General features: G+C 45.6%; 2 protein-coding genes across 3 annotated transcripts; both read left to right on the top strand.

Annotated features, from left to right (window-relative positions):
- The first annotated feature begins 983 nt into the window (after positions 1–983).
- On the top strand, positions 984–5139 carry LOC120372925 (olfactory receptor 52R1-like). Of its 2 annotated transcripts, XM_039490485.1 has the most exons (3): positions 984–1007; positions 3364–3374; positions 4233–5139. In XM_039490485.1, exons 1-3 carry the CDS (start codon positions 984–986, stop codon positions 5137–5139), a joined length of 942 nt encoding a protein of 313 aa, XP_039346419.1. The 2 variants fall into 2 exon arrangements, with proteins under 2 accessions (XP_039346419.1, XP_039346409.1); XM_039490475.1 differs by lacking the exons at positions 984–1007; positions 3364–3374 and having other exon boundaries at positions 4192–5139.
- Positions 5140–20184: 15045 nt separating this feature from the next.
- Positions 20185–21132, top strand: LOC120395733 (olfactory receptor 52E4-like). Its single transcript, XM_039520408.1, has one exon. It carries the CDS (start codon positions 20185–20187, stop codon positions 21130–21132), a length of 948 nt encoding a protein of 315 aa, XP_039376342.1.
- Positions 21133–21578: the final 446 nt, after the last annotated feature.

Consider the following 21578-nt stretch of genomic DNA (forward strand, 5'->3'; position numbering starts at 1 on the left):
CAAACTTTGCATTGGATACCACGCAATCAAATAAGGATGAATATGGGTGTACAGGGTGTCCCCCTAAGGTACAAAGCGTCACACATGCGTTGGCAAGTTTCTGAGCGGAAGTGGAAGTGGAGTCCCGGGGTTCACAGATCACAGGAGTGGGGAGCTCACAAACCCCAGCTAGTTCTGAAAACCTCAGATTCACCTTGAGAGGATGGCGGAGGCTCAGGCTCCCTCTTCCAGCCTTTCCTCTGGATCCCAGCCAATGAACAGCCCCTGCCAGAGCGGGAGTCCATTTCCCTCTTGGTGTGACGGAGAGATCATGGTTACGACAGGGAACTCAATATGCCTGGGTGGGGTCTGTCATCCTGTCACCCAATCTCTGTAAGACCTTGGCTAAATAAAGTCTCCCTATGCCTCAGTTTACCTATCTGTTTAATGGGGCTATGGTCATAGTGACTTTCCTTTGCTAGGTGTTTTGAACATCCTTCAGAGAAAGGTGCTGCACAGTCTGATCTCTGATCCCTTAGCAACAGCACCATGTGCCTGCAGAAAGTGCCTGTGTCTCCCCTCCGGCATCTTTCTATAGATCAGTCTGTCTAGTTTCTTCCCATCCTGTCTAGGAATTTACAGGGTATCAGACTCTATGGACTTTTAAGCATTAGCCCTAGTTTTGCAACGTATCAACTATAATTTGTAAATATACACAAATGCACAGAGCAGCCAATTCCTCTCTGACTCAGCACAGAGCCCCAGAGTTCTCATCTCCCTTTGGGAAAGAACCGTAATAACTGTTTACTCCTAAAGCTGGATAAAGAGCACAGAAACCCAGCCTGTTTACATTCAGATGCTCAGTTATCCGCTAGAGGCTGAGCGAACCCCCCTGGGATTGCACAGAGCTATATTAGAAATGGCTCTCGGTGTGGGATGTTGCTGTACATGCTGGGGTGAGAGAGGTGTGGGACTCGGCTACCTGAAGGGGATTTCCAGGGAAGATGCTTCCATCTCAGAATTCACAGGTACCCTTGTCTTGCTGTGGAGTTCAGCTGCTCAATAAACCCAGTACAACGTGGACTTGATGGGACAGAGAATAGGTCTGTGGCCCTTTTCCCTCTGCACAGCCATTAAACATCAAAGGGCCCTTGCCACAGGGGATGAGTTTGCTTCAGTATCATGGGTTAAAATGTCTCCCTTTGCTGGGCCCTCCCGGGCTGATGGCCTCCAGCCCCAAGGTCGCTGGATTTCAGTGTTACAGTGGATCCTTTGGGATATAAAATAAAAGGCCAAATTGTGAGGCCGTGGCCCGTAGTTTTCCCAGGCCCCACTGAGGCAAATCTCCAATTGGAGTAAGAACTGAGTTAAAACCTCAGGAGCCAGCTGTGTGTTAATGCACAGACACTGTCACCTCCTCATCTTGCATTTCAGGGCTCTGGTTGTTAAGGGAAGGGGGAGGGGCTGTTACCTGACTTTTATCTCCATGGAGCTGCTTGGGCTCCTCACTCAAACAATTATAAGAATTTTTCAACATGGGCAACACATCTTTTCTCCTAGCTTCATTTGAGAAGTCGGCTCAAATGTTATGCCGGAAACACACACTAAATAACCAATTCAGCTGGAAGCAGACACCCAGCAGGTGAAATTCGAGTCCAAATGCTTAAAGTTTGGCAAATTTATAAGCAACTGAAAATGAGGTCTCCTAATTGAAGGTGTCAGACAGCCTTAATTAATGGTGGTGCCACCAGCAACACCATCAATGGCCAAAACATTTGTGAATCCCATTCAGCTAAACGCTTGTTCCAGTAACGTCTGTGGTAAGAAGTTCCGCAGGCCAATCATATAAACAATTTTTACTCTCAGTGTTATCTGTTCAGACTTTCAATGGAATTCAATGTTCCCTTCCTCGTGTGTTGTAAGACAGAGTTAATATAAATGCCTGACAAACTTTCTTTATCGATAATTTCATAGGGTATAAGGCCAGAAGGGACCGTGCAATCATCCAGTCTGAATTCCTGTATAACATGGGGCATTAAATTTCACCCAGTTACCCCTGTGTTGAGCCTAATAACTTGTGTTTGACTAAAGCCTGGTCTACACCTGGATTTTATATCATAGAATCCTAGAGCCACAGGGGGAGAAGGAACCGCAAGGGTCAGCTAATCTAACCCCCTGCCAAGATGCAGGATTTGCTGTGTCTAAGCCATCCAGGACAGATGATTGTCCAGCCTCCTTTAGAAAACCTGAAGTAAAGGAGCCTCCAGGATTTCCCGAGGCTTCTATTGCATTGGCTTCCTGTCCATACAGTTCGGAAGTTTATCCTGAGATTTAATCTAAATCTGTTTTGCTGTAGTTTGAACCCATGGCCTCTTCTCCTGCCCTCTGTGGCAAGAGTGAACAACTGTTCTCCATCTTTTTTATGGAAGCCTTTCAAGTATCCAAAGACCACTGCCATGTCCTCCTCAATCTCCTCCTTTCCAAGCTAAACATACCCAGTTCCTTCAGCATTCGCTCATATGACCTCTGGTCATTTCCAGATTCGCTTTGTCCTTCCTATACATTGGAGACTAACATTAGACACAGTACTCCTTTGCCTTGCGTGCTATACCTCCATAAATTACATTTCCTTTTTTTCTGCAACAGCAACAGCAAAAAAATCCACACCCCTGAGAGATTTAGCTATATCAACCTCACCCCAATATAGTTGGCATGGGGATCAATGGAAGAAGTTTTCTATACACTTAGCTACCACCTCTTGGAGAGGTGGATTACCTACATTGACGCGAGAACCCCTGCCATTGCTGTAAGCAGTGTCTACACCGGAGTGCTAAGGCAGAGCCACTATGGAATTTTAAGTGTAGACAAGTCCTCAAGCAGATCTTCCAGAAAAACATCCAATCTGGATCTACAGACATGCAGAGTTGGAGAATTCACCACTTCTCTCTGCAGTTTGTTCCAAATGTTAATCACCCTCATGGCTAGAAATCCGGCCTTATTTCCAGCTGTTATTTATATGGCTTCATCTTCCAGCCATTGGGCTTTGTTCTCCCTTTCTCTGCTAGATTTCAGAGCCAGTTATTTGTGTGGGTGTCTATCTATTTATATCCCCCCACAACTGCTGCCTTCACTTTGCCACGGAACAGGGTTTTTAGCCAAAGTTGTTCACACTCTTGACTGCAGAATTTTTGCTTCTTAGCTATCTAATAAATTCTCCCAACAAAGAACACCCAGTTCTCATTTTTCTCTCAAATGTTTTCCTCCCAATCAGTTTTGCTGATAATTTGCTTCAGCTTTGGGGAATTAGCCCTTTTGAAACACAAAGTGTCCATAGATATGACTGGTTGGGAACTGGTCTCTGTTTGTCCATTTGAATGTAATCAGTCCCATTCTTTGTTTTCCTCTCCTCTATCAGAAGCCCCCTTCTTTGTCTCATCTCTAAACTAAACAGGCCCAGACTTTTCAGTCCGCAGATGGCAGCCTCCCCCATTCTCATAGCCTGTCTCAGAAATCCCCTTTCTATCTCCTATATCCTTTATAGAGACTTGGTGACCAAAACTGAGTGCATGTCCAGAGCAGGGTATTCTCCATCCCATTCTAAGGCATCTGAACATTGTCTTTGTTTTGGCCACTGCTGTGAATGAGCCGGTGTTTCCGTTTAGTTGCTAACAATAACTTCCAGGTCTTTCCCTGAGTTTCTCCCTCTGGTACATGTTTTCTCAATTCCCCCCCCACACACTCTCACATCTTAGATTTTAAGCAACTGAGTGAATGGGGAACTCCCTACAGCATGGACTCTCTAGCCTGGCTTTCATTGCATTAAGGAACAGTGATGGATAACCAGCATCCACACTCGTGTCTCCTGCTGCTGCCTATTAAGGTTTCCCACAACACAACATATAGGAATTATTTTTGCATGAAGCACCATAAAATATAGAATTGGCCTTATTAGTTTCAATTGTTCATAATTCATTTCTGTGAATAGTGAAAATATCATTTTTCAGTGTGTGAAGAGCGACCAATCTGCTTCACTCATTACCACAGCCTCCAGCAGTACATTTAGTGTCTCCAATTAACATTGTCTTTCCTTCCAGGCATTTTCACTGTGACCATCGCCCTAGACCCTGGTCATATACAGGAAGTCAGGGAAACATCCAGTGCATACAGGAGACACCATTCTACCTCAGTGTTGAACACCATCTCCCTTGCTCCATGTCAGATTCCAACACAACCGACGTCACCAACCCCTCCAGCTTCATCCTGTTGGGCTTTCCTGGCCTGGAGGCGGCTCACGTCTGGATCTCCATCCCCTTCTGCACCATGTATGCCATAGCCATCTTGGGGAACTTCACCATCCTGTTCATCGTGAAGAGGGAGCCGAGCCTCCATGGGCCCATGTACTATTTCCTCTGCATGCTGGCCATCACCGACCTGGTCCTGTCTACGTCCATCCTGCCCAAAACGCTGAGCATCTTCTGGTTCAATTCCAGGGAGATTGATTTCAGTGCCTGCCTCACCCAGATGTACTTCATTCACTGCTTCTCAGCGATGGAGTCTGGAATCCTCGTGGCCATGGCTTTTGACCGCTATGTGGCCATCTGCCATCCCCTGAGACATTCCACCATCCTGACAAACTCTGTGCTGGCCAAGATCGGCCTGGCTGTGGTGCTGCGCAGTGGTTTGCTCACACTGCCCTATCCCTTTCTAGCGAGAAGTTGGCCATATTGTACAACTAACATTATCCCACAATCATACTGTGAGCACATAGCCGTGGTGAAGCTGGCCTGCGCCGACATCCGTGTCAGTAGTTACTATGGCCTCTTTGTGGTATTCTCTGTGATTGGACTGGATGTGATTTTTATTGCTGTGTCCTATACCCAGATCCTCTGGGCCATTTTGCACCTCCCCACAAAGGACGCCCGGCTAAAGACATTTGGGACCTGTGGCTCCCACCTCTGTGTCATTTCAGCCTTTTACATCCCAGCTCTATTCTCCTTTCTCACACACCGGTTTGGCCACAATGTGCCCCTGCATTTCCACGTTCTCATGGCCAACATGTACCTCCTGGTGCCCCCCATGTTAAACCCCATTATCTACGGGGTAAGGACCAAAGGGATCCGGGACAGGGTGCTCCAGCTCTTTACTCATAAAGGGACCTGAAGTTTTCTGCTTGTGCTCCGGCTCTCAGTCCAAGCTCCATGCAGAGCTGGCTGGTGATGTTTTGCTGTGATTAGACATAGTGTACTTAGATTTCCAGAAAGCCTTTGACAAGGTCCCTCACCAAAGGCTCTTATGTAAATTAAGCTGTCATGGGATAAAAGGGAAGGTCCTTTCATGGATTGAGAACTGGTTAAAGGACAGGGAACAAAGGGTAGGAATTAATGGTAAATTCTCAGAATGGAGAGGGGTAACTAGTGGTGTTCCCCAAGGGTCAGTCCTCGGACCAATCCTATTCAATTTATTCATAAATGATCTGGAGAAAGGGGTAAACAGTGAGGTGGCAAAGTTTGCAGATGATACTAAACTACTCAAGATAGTTAAGACCAAAGCAGATTGTGAAGAACTTCAAAAAGATCTCACAAAACTAAGTGATTGGGCAACAAAATGGCAAATGAAATTTAATGTGGATAAATGTAAAGTAATGCACATTGGAAAAAATAACCCCAACTATACATACAACATGATGGGGGCTAATTTAGCTACAACGAGTCAGGAAAAAGATCTTGGAGTCATCGTGGATAGTTCTCTGAAGATGTCCACGCAGTGTGCAGTGGCGGTCAAAAAAGCAAACAGGATGTTAGGAATCATTAAAAAGGGGATAGAGAATAAGACTGAGAATATATTATTGCCCTTATATAAATCCATGGTACACCCACATCTCGAATACTGTGTACAGATGTGGTCTCCTCACCTCAAAAAAGATATTCTAGCACTCAAAAAGGTTCAGAAAAGGGCAACTAAAATGATTAGGGGGTTAGAGAGGGTCCCATATGAGGAAAGATTAAAGAGGCTAGGACTCTTCAGTTTGGAAAAGAGAAGACTAAGGGGGGATATGATAGAGGTCTATAAAATCATGAGTGATGTTGAGAAAGTGGACAAGGAAAAGTTATTTACTTATTCCCATAATACAAGAACTAGGGGTCACCAAATGAAATTAATAGGCAGCAGGTTTAAAACAAATAAAAGGAAGTTCTTCTTCACGCAGCGCACAGTCAACTTGTGGAACTCCTTACCTGAGGAGGTTGTGAAGGCTAGGACTATAACAATGTTTAAAAGGGGACTGGATAAATTCATGGTGGCTAAGTCTATAAATGGCTATTAGCTAGGATGGGTAAGAATGGTGTCCCTAGCCTCTGTTTGTCAGAGGATGGAGATGGATGGCAGGAGAAAGATCACTTGATCATTGCCTGTTAGGTTCACTCCCTCTGGGGCACCTGGCATTAGCCACTGTTGGTAGACAGATACTGGGCTAGATGGACCTTTGGTCTGACCCGGTACTGCCGTTCTTATGTTCTTATTTATGTTCTCTCTTCCCTGAATCACTTACTGATCAGTCAAAAAGACATTAAATCATTTTCTGATCTTACTGTGCTGTGTCAGCATGACAAACTGGGGAATCAATTTATGTATAATTCATTGGGTGGCCACCTTTCTAATTGCTGGTAACTAGACCTCCGAGACCTCATCCCTTACTCCACCTCTTCAGCCAAGTCTGTGCCCCTGCTCTGCCCCTTTCAGTTGCCCCTCTCTACCCCTCCCCCTGTCACTCACTGGTTCTTTTCCACCTCCCTCCCCTCATCTTTATCTGCAAGGGAAACATTTCAGATTTTGTTAGGGTGGGTGAAATTTGACCATGATTCCAGGGGCTTCTTGTGCTCTTGAAATCTCTTGGTTTTTGGCAGATAACTTAGCAATTAGCTGACAGGAGCGCTGTATCTAATTCCTATATCAAAGAAAGAAAGAGAAATAAGAGTTAGACCCACTCACCTCTAAAGTAACATGTTCTAACATCTTGTGGCAAGTCACTTAAAAGACACTGGTTATGTTTAAAATTTTAATGTATAGTCTTACTGTCATAAACAGATAGTTAAGGGTTAATGTCTCTTTTACCTGTAAAGGGTTTACAAGCTCAGTAGACCTGGCTGACACCTGACCAGAGGACCAATAAGGGGACAAGATACTTTCAAATCTCGGTGGAGGGAAGTCTTTGTTTTGTGTTCTTTGTTTTGGGGGGTGTTCTCTCTTGGGATTAAGAGGGGCCAGACGTACATCCAGGCTCTCCAAGCTTCCTGAAATATTCTCTTCTATTCAATATAGTGAGTATTATAAAAGGCGGATTAGTCTTTTGATTGATTTCTGTATTTGCAAATGTGTGTTTGCTGGAGAAATATTTTATTTTTGTTTGCTGTTACTTGTGCTTATGCTAGAAGCGGGGGAGTCCCTTTAGTTTTTATAAGCTGTATACCCTGTAAGCATTTCCAGCCTGATTTTACAGAGATAGTTTTACTTTTTCTTTCTTTAATTAAAAGCCTTTCTTTTAAGAACCTGAGTGATTTTTTCCCTTGTTTGAGACCTCAGGGGATGAGTCTGACTCACCAGGAAGAGGTGGGGGGAAAAGAGGAAGGGGAAGGTGAATCCCTCTTTGTTTTAGATTCAAGGAGTTTGAATCAGTGTGAAGCCTCTCAAGGCAACCCAGGGAGGGGAAAGTCAGGGAGGGGAAAGGAGGGGGGAATGGTTAATTTCTCCTTGTGTTAAGATCCAAGGAGTTTGGATCTGTGTTCCCCAGGGAAAGTTTTGGGGGAACAGAAAGTGTACCAAAACCCTATATTTTTGGTTGGTGGCAGCATTACCAGATCTAAACTAGGATTTAAGTTTAGAAGGGTCCAGGCAGGTCCCCATCTTTTGGACGCTAAAGTTCAAAGTGGGGAATAAACCTATGACACTTACTTTGTTACTAACTACACAGAGAGAGACCCCATCAGGACTCCTGGGTTCTATCTCAGTTCTCGGAGGGCAGTGGGGACTAGTAGGTTATGGCAACTGACAGATACATCTGAGGTCTGTATAAGAACATCAGAATGACTATACTGGGAAAGACTAGTGGTCCATCTAGTCCAGTATTCTGTCTTCCAGCTTTGGCCAATGCCAAGTGCTTCCGAGGGAATGAACAGAACAGGGTAATCAGCAAGTGATTCATGCCCTGTTACCCACTCCCAAGCTTCTGGCAATCACAGGTTAGTGACATCATCTCTGCCCATCCTGGCTATTAGCCGTTGGTGGAGCTATTCTCCGGGAACTAATCTGGTTCTTATTGGACCCATGTTATAGTTTTAGCCTTGGCAACATCCGGTGGCAACAAGTTACACAGGTTGACTGTGCTTTAAATAATGCTTCCTATTAATTTCATTGTGGGACCCCTAGTTGTGTGTTTTGTGAAGGAGTAAATAACACTTCCTTATTTGATTTTTCAACACCAGTCATGGTTTTATAAACCTATAGCATATCGCCCCTTAGTCATCTGTTTTCAAAGCTGAAAAGTCCAAGTCTTATGTTGCCCTTCTCTGTACCTTTTCCAATTCCAATATATCTTTTTTGAGGTGGCATGACCAAATCTGCATGCAGTATTCAAGATGTGGGCGTACCATGGATCTATATAGAGGCAATATTTTCCTATTATCTATCACTCTCCTAGTGATTCCAACATTCTGTTAGCTTTTTTGACTGCTGTTCCACTTTGAGTGGATGTTTTTGGAGAACTATCCACAATGACTCCAAGATCTCTTTCTTGATGGGTAACACTAATTTTAACTCCATCATCTTGTATGAATAGTTGGGATTATATTTTGCCATATGCATTTATTTGCATTTATCAGCACTGAATTTCATCTGGGTGTTGTCCAGTCACCCAGTTTTGTGAAATCCCTTTATAACATTTCTCAATCTGCTTTGGCCTTAACTATCTTGAGTAAATTTGTATCATCTGCAAATTTTGCTACCTCACTGTTTACCCCTTTTTCCAGATCATTTATGACTATGTTGAATAGGACTGGGCCCAGTACAGACCCCTGGGGGACACCACTATTTACCTCTCTCCATTCCTGCGATTTATTCAACCCTTTGTTTCCTATCTTTTAACTGGAGTGCCTGCCAATTCTTTCAGCCCATCAAATGATGCTTAATTCAATTTAGAACAATCCTTTTGTTATCTGAATCACCCTGTCTCTGTTTCTAAACAAAGGCAGAGGCTCGGAGCCTCACAGAACTCATCACATTCCACAGTCAAGCTGTGGTGCAGTTAAGAGCTCCATGTGGGGCTAGGGTGTGCGCTGTGAGCAGACCCCAGGTGTGAAACTCAGGGCAGGCTACTGCCCACCTGACTTCTCTACATGGTGTCCCTGGCTAGCTGAGCTCCCTCTGCTCTGGGGCTGGGCAGGGAGATGCTGCAGCATGTCAAGGAGCCTTCCTGCAGAAAGGAGACGGCTTCAGATCAGCAGGGGCTGGCCTGGGTTAATGACGTGGTGCCTCACCCAGCCCTGCAGTAACTGGACACTGCCAGATCCCCTTTTCGTCCTGACTTCCAGGCTGAGAACTGGGTACCAGGCCACCCTAAATGTCACCCAGACACAGAAGCCAAAAACCAGACTGTTGAGGTAAAAGGGTGATGGGTGGAAACCCTATTAACTAACCTGTGATTTTATGAGCCATCTGTATCCTTATGTCTTTGGGCTTTTACTGTACCCATTGCTCCCATGGTTTGTGCTCAGAGGCAAGTGGCTGAGGAGGAGGCATCTGTCTAGAAATAGGTTGATCATTAAAGGCTACCAGCACCTAACGAGATCTCACTGGGAGAGAAAAAGGGAGTAACTGCATTCTACATAAAATCCAGATTTCTCCAGCTTCTCTGCAGAGGGGAGGGCATGGAAGGAATGGAACCTCCCAAGAAGAGGGAACAGAGAGAGGAGGTGTTGGTCCAGCCCTTTAAAAACACAGAGACTAGATGAGCCAGAAGTAAGCTGCCACGGGATAAGAGGGAATGTGCTGTCATGGATTGGTAACTGGCTAAAAGATAGGGGACAAAGGGCAGGTATAAATGGTCAGTTTTCAGAAGGGTGAGAGGGAAATAGTGGTGTCCCCCAGGGGTCTGTTCTGGAACCAGTCCTAGTCAACATAGAAATGATCTGGAAAAAGGGGTAAACAGTGAGGTGGCAAAATATGGAATTGATACAAAATTACTAAATATAGCAAAGACTGCAAGGAGCTACAAAAGGATCTCTCAAAACTGTGCGAGTGGGCAACAAAATGGCAGATGAAATACATTATGCATAAATGCAAAGTAATGCACATTGGAAAATATACTCCCAATCATACACATAAAATGATGGGATCTAGATCAGCTTCTACCACTCAAGAAAGAGAACTTGGAGTCATTGTGGACAGTTCTCTGAAAACATCCACTCAATGTGCAGCGGCTGTCAAAAAAGTGAACAGAATGCTGGGAATAATTAAAAAAGAGATAGATAATAGAACAGAAAATACAATGTTGCCTCTATATAAATCTACGGTACACCCACATCTTGAATACTGCATGCAGATGTGGTCGTCCCATCTCAAAAAAGATATACTGGAATTGGAAAAGGTTCAGAAAGGGCAACAAAAATGATTAGGAGTGTGGAATGGCTTCCATATGTGGAGAAGTTAATAAGACTGAGACATTTCAGCTTGGAAAAGAGACGGCTAAGGGGAGATATGATTGAGGTCTAGAAAATCATGACTGGTGTAGAGAAAGTAGACAAGGAAGTGTTGTTTACTATTTCTCATAAGAAAAGAACTAGGGGTCACCAAATCAAATTAACAGGCAGCAGGTTTAAAACAAACAAAAGGAAATATTTCTTCACACAGTGCACAGTCAACCTTTAGAACTCCTTGCCAGAGGATGTTGTGAAGGCCAAGACCATAACAGGGTTGAAAAAAGAACTAAATAAATTCATAGAAGATAGGTCCATCAATGGCTCTTAGCCAGGATGGGCAGGTATGGTGTCTCTAGTCTCTGTTTGCCAGTAGCTAGAAATGGGGGATAGGGGCTGGATCACTTGCTGATTCCCTGTTCTGTCCATTCCTTCAGGAGCAACTGGCACTGGCCACTGTCGGAATCAGGATACTGGGCTAGATGGATCTTTGGTCTGACCCAATAGGGCTGTTCTTATGTTCAGACTGGAGAGAGGTAGTTACAAATGGATCTCACAATACTGAGTTACTGGGCAACAAAATGGCTGATGAAATACGTTATTAATAATTGAAAGTAATGCACATTGGAAAACATAGTCCCAATTATACATATAAAATGGTGGGGTCTAAATTAGCTGTTGCCACTCAAGAAAAAGATCTTGGAGTCATTGTGGACAGTTCTCTGAAAACATCCACTCAGTGTGCAGCAGCAATCAAAAAAGTGAACAGAATGTTGGGAATCATTAACAAAGGGATAGATAATAAAACAGAAAATATCATATTGCCTCTATATCAACCTATGGTATGTCCACATCATGAGTTCTGCATGCAGATGTTGTCACCCCATCTGAAAGAGATAGATAGATAGATAGATAGATAGATAGATAGGGTGTATGGGGATAGATAGATAGATAGATAGATATAGATATTGGAATTGGAAAAGGTGCAGAACAGGGCAACAAAAATTATTAAGTTATGGAACAGCTTCCATATGAGGAGAGTTTAATAAAATTGGGACTTTTCAACTTAGAAAAGAGAATACTTAAAGGGGATATGGATAGAGGGCTATAAAATCTTGACTATTGTGGAGAAAGTAAATAAGGAGGTGTTATGTACTCCTTCTGAGAACACAAGAACTAGGGGGTCGCCAAATGAAATTATTAGGCCACAGCTTTAAAACAAAAAAAGGACATATTTCTTCACACAACTCCCAGTCTACCTGTGGAACTCCTTGCAGTGGGTGTTGTGAAAGCCAAGACTATAACAGCATTCAAAAAAGAACTAGATAAATTCATGGAAGATACATCCATCAATGGCTATTAGCTAGGATGGGCATGCATGGTGTCCCTAGCCTCTGTTTGCCACAAGCTGGGACTCGGTGACAGGGGATGGATCACTTGCTGATTCCCTGTTCTGTTCATTCCCACTGGGGCACCTGGCATTGGCCACTGGCGGAAGACAGGACACTGGACTACATGCAGCTTTTGTCTGAACCAGTGTGGTCATTCTTACGTCTCTCACGAGAAAGCGCTGACCTGTCCTATGCTCCAGCAGAGGGCTCACAACTGACATTCCCAGGTGGAAATAGGCACCTATCTCCAGCCCATGAGCCAGGCTCATAGAGGCCCAAATCAGAGGGATTTAGGTGCTTAAGGACCATTATGAACTACTAGGAAAAAAACCCGTTGGATGATGATTCCCCATGGACCCTACTGGGTGCAGTTTACCATCCCCCATAGTTACCAGTGGACTGGAAAGAAGTTCATGTGACCTGAGTGCATCATCCTGCTTCTTTCCAAATACAGCACAGAAAGGTTTACTGAACATTTTTGCCCTGCGTGTATTACTATTAACAGTGTTACCACCTCCATCTAGTAAAGGACTATACTGCTATTAGGATTTCCTTTGTTTCTAATATACTAACAAAATCTTCTTCTTATTTTCCTCAGCTCTGCTAGCCACGGATTTGTCTCTGGTGTCATTTACTTCCCTTATCCATTTTCTATATTTTATAACTAATCATTTCTATCCATTGCTATCCACTTCCCCTGCTTTAGAAACACTGATGGACGATCTCCTCCTATCAATGGCCAGGGACTGACATCCATGCTCATCCTCCTGGAACTCTTTGAATTATCTGTCACTGTTGAAAATTAGTTACTTCTGTCTAACCTGAGAGGCAGCAGGTGTCCAGAGGGATGCACTAAAATGGTCTAAATCCTTCCTGGAGGGATGCACCCAATTAGCGGTCATGGGAAACTGCACCTCCAGCACTAGACCCCTCCCTTGTAGAATCCCACAAGGATCAGTTCTCTCTCTGGGGCTTTTCAGCATCTCCATGCAGCCTCTGTGGGGGGAACTGGTCACACAACATGGACTGAAATGCCAGCACTATGCAGGTGACACCAATCTCCTCCTATCCATCCTGTACGACCAAACCATTATCACCAAGATGGCCCAGTTCTTGGACAGAACAGCTGGGTGACGCTGAATCCAAGCAAGACAGAGGTGATGCTGGTGAGCAGAGCAAAGTAGTTTGAAGGGTTGACAGACACACTGAAGCCTCCTTTGGCTGAAGGTTCACACCCACACCTGGGCAATTCAGTCCATAGTCGAGGAGTGTTCTTGGATTCCTTGCTGACGCTGAGCTTTCTCACACCAGCATCTGTGAATAGTGCTTTCTACCATGCCCAGTTAACTAGGAGGCTCTGTCTCATCCTGGTGGATAATGACCTGGCCTCAGTTCTATGGGTCTCCATCACCTCCTCTGTGGACTGCAGCCATGTGTAAGGGGACTGTTGTCCCTTACTAAAACTGAGTGTGGGGTTGGTTGGCCATTTCTCAGTACCAAAAGAAAGGGCTGATGGGAAATCAGGAAGCTAAGACTGACAGTCCTCGGGGCAATTGAGACCAATGCTCCAGGCCAGCGGGATTGACAGGCAGGCAGGCTAATGAGGGAATGAAGAGGCCAGGGGTCCCATCCACAGAGTGATCTCTTCCTAGGGTTGTCACCCTGCCCAGGGTCCCTTCTCGCTCTATTCAGCTGCTCAATGCACCCAGCTCTGGACTGTTCCAGCTTCAGCTCCACTCTGCCTCAGAACTGCTGCTCCTGCTTTGCCTCCAATGTATCTCCCTGGGCTGCTTCTCTGGCCTCTCTGGTTCTGGTTGCTGCAGCTCCGCTCCCAGCACTGCTCTGGCCCAGGTGGTCCCAAGTCCTGAAATATATAAGAAGTTTGCAATTTTCTGCTGGTCTTTCTCACCAAACCCAGCTGCTAACATGACTTGGCCTTGGTGAATTCATGTTGACTCTTTCTGATCACTTTCTGCTCCTCCAAGTGCTTCAGCACAGTTTCCTTGAGGACCTGCACCATGATTTTCCAAGGGACTGAGGTGAGGCTGACCAGTCTGTGGTTCCCCAGGTTCTCCTTCTTCCCTTTTTAAAAGACGGGAACTATACTCGCCTTTATCCAATCATCCGGGACCTCCCCCGATTGCCATGAGTTTTCAAAGATAATGACCAATGGCTCTGCAATCACATCCGCCAACTCCTTTAGCACCCTTGGATGCGTTAAATCTGGACCCATGGACTTGTGCATGTCCAGTTTTTCTAAACAGTCCTTAACCTGTTCTTTCACCCCTGAGGGCTCCTCCCCATACTGTGTTGCCCAGAGCAGCAGTGTGGGAGATGACCTTGTCTGTGAAGACTGAGGCAAACAAACCATTGAATACTTCAGCTTTTTGCACATCATCTGACACTAGGTGGCTTCCCACATTCAGTAAGGGGCCCACACTGTCCCTGACCTTCTTCTTGTTGCTAACACACCTGTAGAAACCCTTCTTGTTACCCTTCATAGCCCTTGCTAGCTGCAACTCCAGTTCTTTTTTGGCCTGGATTAGAAACTGGATTAGTGTATGCACTGGATTTGTTCTCTCCCTCTTAGTTCATTTCCTCCCAGGTGGAATTGAAATCAAATGTTCCAGGCTGAGTCAGTGTGTTAAGGAGTGGCCTGGCAGGAGGGCATTTGGATTCCCACAGCTGAACACTCTGCCTGCTCATCTGGCTAATCAGGAGTATTTCTCCAGTGCGGAGCACCTGGGTTATTAAGCACTGACATTAGACCGAATGAATTTTCCTACCAAGCAGAACAGGAGTGCTGAGTCCACCTGTATTCAAGTTACTAACACTCTGTAGCTGACAAGCATGGTTTGACCCTCCTCTGTAGCTGAAGTCAAAGTGGGGAGGCCCTGATTTGGCTGGATTAGTGTGTTGATTATTTATGATCATTATTTGTGTGTTGGAAGAATACAGACCCCCACCCCCCCTCCAGCTGAGGGCCCCTTGTGCTGGACAATTTGCAAACATAAGGAGAAACAGACCCTGCCGCAAAGAGCTTCTCGATCAAATTAAGTCAAGACCCGGCTACTGTGTGTAACAAACCAGAAAGGTGGGAGGGAGGGAGATGGGGGAGGAGCAGTACTAAGAACGGGTGGTTACATAGGTTGCTGGATGGTCGTGAGACAGCAGAAATGAACAACCCGGCCCTGGCAGTTAGAAGAATGTCCTGGGCCTTTTAAAGCAGATCATATGTTAGGGGAACTAGGCGGGATAGCGAGAACGGGCCATTGAGTGGCGGCTGCACCAGACACACAGCTGGGAGCGTGTGGCTCTCCGTTAGCTTTTGTAACTCTGCTTTAGTTCCAATCACACCTCCCACCTTCCAGTGCAGACTGAGCCTCCGTCTCATGAATTCCCAAGACAACCCCTGGTACCAGAGGGGAGACCAGAGGAGAGGGCAGAGATAACAGGGCTGTGGGGAACAACAAAGGATCCATTCTGGAGATGGAACAACTGAAACCCCCAAGGACCTGAAACTCTCGGGCAATGCAGCAGACTCCAGGAAGAGATTCAGGAGGAGTTTTGAGATACATCTATGCAAGCAGCTGGGTTTGGCAAAAAAGAGCGGCAGAGAATTGCAATCTCCTTAACAGTGCAGGACTTGGGACAGTGGGTGTCTTTACTAGCCTGCAACTCAGGCTTTGTCTGCACTGGCAAGTTTCACTGACAAAAGCGCCGGTGTGGACAGCCCCACGTTGGCAGGAGACGCTCTCCAGCCGACACAGCTCCTGCCGCACAGTAGGGGTGGTTTAATTATGATGGCGGGGAGCTCTATCCTGCCAGTGTAGAGTGGCTACACAGCACAACTTGCAGGGCCAGCTATAGCAGTACATTTGTGCTGCTGTGAGGTTTGTAGTGCAGACATAGCCCCAGTGAGGCAGAGGGAACAGGTTATTACACATTTTACAGAAATGTGAAGAGCCTTGTGTAGCACAAAAGACCAAAACATTCGAAAGGTGAAATTTTCACCTTAGGGCGTCACAGATACCCAACATCACAAACTTTGCATTGGATACCACACAATCATATTATAAGGATGTCAAATATCAGGAGGTAGCTGCGTTAGTCCGTATCCATGAAAACAACAAGGAGTCCAGTGGCCCCTTAAAGACTATCAGATTTATTTGGGCATAAGCTTTCGTGGGTAAAAAACCTCACTTGTACAGATGCATCGGTAGAAGTGAGGTTTTTTACCCACGAAAGCTTATGCACAAATAAACCTGTTATTCTTTAAGGTGCCACCAGACTCCTTGTTGTGATTATAAAGATGAACATGGGTGTGCAGGGTGTTCCCCCGAGGTACAGAGCATCACACTGCATTGGCAGGTTTCTGAGTGAGAGCAGAAGTGGAGTCCTGGAGTTCACACCTCACAGGAGCGGGGAGCTCACCAACTCCAGCTGGTTCTGAAAACCTCAGGTTCACTTTGAGAGGATGACGAAGGCTCAGGCTCCCTCTAACAGCCTTTCCTCTGCATCCCATCCAATGAACAGCCCCTGCCAGAGCAGGAGTCCATTTCCCTTTTGGTGTGACAAAGAGACCATGCTTATGGCAGGGAAGTCAGGGTGTCTGGGTTCTGTCTATCATCCTGCCTCCCGATCTCTATGACCTTGGCAATATAACATCTCCCTGTACCTCAGTTTACCTATCTGTTTAATGGGGCTGTGGTAATAGTGACTATCCTTTGCTAGGTGTTTTTAACATCCTTCAGTGAAAGGTGCTGCACAGTATGACGAGAGCTACTGGTGAGAATTACTCTGATCCTTAGCAACAGAACCGGGTGATGCACAAAGTGCTGGTGTCTCCCCTCAGGCATCATTCTATAGATCTCTCTGTCTACTATCTACACATCCCGCCTGGGACTTTACAGGGTATCAGACCCTACTGAGTTTTAAGCATTATCCCTATAAGTTGTAAATATACACAAATGCACAGAGCAGCCAATTCCCCTCTGACTCAGCACAGAGCCCAAGAGTTCTCATCTCCTTTGGGAAGGTCCCTTAATTACTGTTTACTCCTAATGCTGGATAAAGAGCACAGAAGCACAGACAGGCTTGTCTCCAGCCTGTTGACATTCAGATGCCACTTCTCTGCTAGAGTCTGAGTGAACCCCCCTGGGATTGCACAGAGCTATATTATAACTGGAGCACACCCCTATTTCGGCTCTCAGCGTGGGATCTTGCTGCAGATGCTGGAGTGAGAGAGGCGTGGGACACGGCTACCTGAGGGGGATTCCTTGGGAAGACGCTTCCATCTCAATATTCACAGGTACCATCTCTTCCTGAGGAGCTCACCTGCTAAACAAACCCAGTGCAACGCGGGCGGGATGGGATCAATAATAGGTCTCTGGTCCTTTTTGCTCAGCACAGCCAGTAAACATGCAAGTGTCTTTGTCACAGGCGATGAGTTTGCCTCAGTATCATGGGCTAAAATGTCCCTCTTTGCTGGGCCCTCCCAGGCGGACGGCCTCCAGCCCTAAGGTTACTGCATTTCAGTGTCACAGTAGATCCTTCAGGATGTACAAAACAAGGCCAAATTGTGAGGCCCTGGCCCATAAGTTACCAGGCCCCACTGAGGCAAAATTCCCCTTGGAGTAGGAACTGAGTTGAAACCTCAGGAGCCAGCTATGTGTCTAACTCTTTACTCCAGTAACCTCTGTGGTAAGGAGTTCCACAGGCCAAATATGGATTATATGAATAAAAAAATTCTTTTTTCGGTGTTATATATTCACACTTCCAATAGAATTCAATGTTCCCTTGCTCGTGTGTTGTAAGACAGAGTAAATATAAATGCCTGACCCACTTTTTTATCGATAGTTTCATAGGGTATAAGGCCAGAAGGGACCGTTCAATCATCCAGTCTGAATTCCTGTATAACATGGGGCATTAAATTTCACCCAGTTACTCCTGTGTTGAGCCTAATAACTTGTGTTTGACTAAAACTTGGTCTACACCTGGATTTTATATCATAGAATCCTAGAGCCACAGCGGGAGAAGGAACAGCCAGAGTCAGCTAATCTAACCCCCTGTCAAGATGCAGTATTTGTTGTGTCTGAGCCATCCAGGACAGAAGACTGTCCAGCCTCCTTTAGAAAACCTGCAGTTAAGGAGCCTCCAGGATTACCCGAGGCTTCTATTGCATTGGCTTCCTGTCCGTACAGTTCGGAAGTTTATCCTGAGATTTAATCTAAATCTGTTTTGCTGTAGTTTGAGCCCATGGCCTCTTCTCCTGCCATTTGTGGCAAGAGTGAACAACTGTTCTTCATCTTTTTTATGGAAGCCTTTCAAGTATCCGAAGACCACTGCCATGTCCTCCTCAATCTCCTCTTTTCCAAGCTAAACATACCCAGTTCCTTCAGCATTCGCTCATATGACCTCTGGTCATTTCCAGATTCGCTTTGTCCTTCCTATACATTGGAGACTAAGATTAGACACAGTACTCCTTTTCCTGGCGTGCTATACCTCCATAAATTACATTGCCTTTTTTTCTGCAGCAGCAACAGCAAAAAAATCCACACCCTTGAGAGATTTAGCTATATCAACCTCACCTCGATATAGTTGGCATGGAGATCAATGGAAGAAGTTTTCTATACACTTAGCTACCAACTCTTGGGGAGGTGGATTACCTATACTGATGCGAGAACCCCTGCCATGGGTGTAAGCAGTGTCTACACTGAAGGGGTAAGGCAGAGCCACTGTACCATTTAAAGTGTAGACAAGTCCTCAAGCAGACCTTCCAGAAAAACATCCAGTCTGGATCTACAGATATGGAGAACTGGAGAATCCACCACTTCCCTTTGCAGTTTGTTCCAAATGTTAATCACCCTCAGGACTAAAAAATTGACTGTTATTTCCAGCTGCTATTTGTCTGGCTTCATCTTCCAGTTATTAGGCCTTGCTCTGCCTTTCTCTACTAGATTTCAGAGCCAGTTATTTGTTTGTGTGTCTCTCTATATATGTATATGTTGCTTTTACCCCCCCTAACTGCTGCCTTCACTTTCCACTGAACAGAATTTGTAGCCAAAGTTGTGTACACTCTTAACTGTGGTATTGAAGCTTCTTAGCTCTCTAATAAGCTCTTTGTAAAGAACGCCCAATTCTCATTTACATTGTTCTCTCGACGTTTCTCCTCCCGATCAGTTTTGCTGACAATTTGTTTCAGCTTTGGGGAATTAGCCTTTCTGAAACAAAAAGTATCCATAGATCTTACTGGTTGGAAACTGGTCTCTCTTTGTCCATTTGAACGTAATCCGTTCCATTCTTTGTTTTCCTCTCCTCTATCATAAGCCCCCTTCTTTGTCTCTTCTCTAAACTAAACAGTCCCACACTTTTCAGTCCGCATATGGCAGCCTCCCCCATTCTCATAGCCTGCCTTGGAAATCCCCTTTTCATTTGCTATATCCTTTAGAGAGACTGGGTGACCAAAATGGAGCACATGTCCAGACCAGGTTATTCTCCATCCCATTCCTTAGGCATCCAAACATTGTATTTGTTTTGGCCACTGCTGTGAATGAGCCAAGCTGCTATCAGTGATGCCCAGGTCTTTCCCCAGAGACGTGCTCTAGTTGGGATGTTTCCCTCTGGTACATATTTAGTTAAAGGTTTGGTATTTTTCCACTCTTAGATTTTGAGCAACCAAGTGAATGGGGAACTCCCTACAGCCTGGACTCTCTAGCCTGGCTCTCATTGCATTAAGGAACAATGATGAATAACCAGCATCCATACTCTTGTTTCCTGCTAATGCTTATTAAGGTTTCCAGCAACACAACATGTAGGAATTATTGTCAGACAGAGCACCATAAAATATGGAATTGGCATTAGTAAGGTTATTTTTTTTTTATAATTCATTTATCTGAATAATGAACATGTCATTTTTTAGTGTGTCAAGAGAGGACAATCTGCTTCACTCATGACAACAACCTCTAGTAGTACACGTAGTGTCTCATATTAACATTGTCTCTCCATCCAGGCATTTGCACTGCGACCATCACCGTAGACACTGATCACATACAATAAGTCAGGGGAACATATGGTACATACAGGAGACACCGTTCTGCCTCAGATTTGGACACCTTCTCCCCTACTCCATGGCAGATTCCAACACAAGCGACTTCACCAACCCCTCCACCTTCATCCTGCTGGGCATTCCTGGCCTGGAGGTAGCGCATACCTGGCTCTCTGTTCCCTTCTGTGCCATGTACGTCATAGCCATCTTGGGGAACTCCACCATATTGTTCACTGTGAAGAGGGAGAGGAGCCTCCATGGGCCCATGCACTATTTCCTCTGCATGCTGGCCATCACCGACCTGGTCCTGTCCACATCCATCCTGCCTAAAACACTGAGCATCTTCTGGTTCAATTCCAGGGAGATCAATTTCAGTGCCTGCCTCACCCAGATGTACTTCATTCACTGCTTCACAGGGATGGAGTCTGGGATCCTCGTAGCCATGGCTCTGGATCGCTACTTGGCCATCTGCCATCCCCTGAGACATTCCACCATCCTGACAAACCCCGTGGTGGCCAAGATTGGCCTGGCTGTGGTGCTGCGCGGTGCCATGCTCGTACTGCCCTATCCCATCATAGCAAGAAGGTGGCCATATTGTACAACTAACATTATCCCCCACTCGTACTGTGAGTACATGGCCATGGTGAAGCTGGCCTGTGCCGACATCCGCATTAGTAGTTACTACAGCCTCTCTGTGGTATTGTCTGTTATTGGACTGGATGTGTTTTTTATCACAGTGTCCTACACCCAGATCCTCAGGGCCATCTTCAGCCTCCCCACAAAGGACGCCCGGCTCAAGGCTTTTGGGACCTGCGGCTCCCACCTCTTTGTCATCTTAGCCTTTTACATACCAGGTCTCTTCTCCTTTCTCACACACCAGTTTGGCCACAATGTGCCCCTGCATTTCCATATTCTCAGTGCCAACATGTACCTCCTGGTGCCCCCCATGCTAAATCCTATCATCTATGGGGTAAGGAACAAAGAGATTCGGGGCAGGCTGTTCCATCTTTTTACCCATAAAGGAACCTAAACATTTTCTCCTGGTGCCCTGGCTCTCAGAGTGAGCACAGCTGACTGCTGATGTGGTGCTGGGCCCTCTTTTCTGAATCACTGACTGAGCAGTCAAAAGACATTAAATCCTTTCCTGATCATACTGTGCTGTGTCAGCCTGACAACCTGGGGAACCGGTCTGTGTACGGCTCATTGGGTGGCCACCTTTCTAATTGCTGGTAACTGCACCCTTGAAACCCCTCCGCTTACTCCACCTCTTCAGCCAAGGTTTCTGGTTGCTGCCGCTCCGCTCCCAGCACTGCTCTGGCCCAGGTGGTCCCAAGTCCTGAAATATATAAGAAGTTTGCAATTTTCTGCTGGTCTTTCTCACCAAACCCAGCTGCTTACATGACTTGGCCTTGGTGAATTCATGTTGACTCTTTCTGATCACTTTCTGCTCCTCCAAGTGCTTCAGCATGGTTTCCT

This window comes from Mauremys reevesii, linkage group 1 (genome assembly GCF_016161935.1).
Source record: "Mauremys reevesii isolate NIE-2019 linkage group 1, ASM1616193v1, whole genome shotgun sequence".
NCBI lineage: Eukaryota > Metazoa > Chordata > Testudines > Geoemydidae > Mauremys > Mauremys reevesii.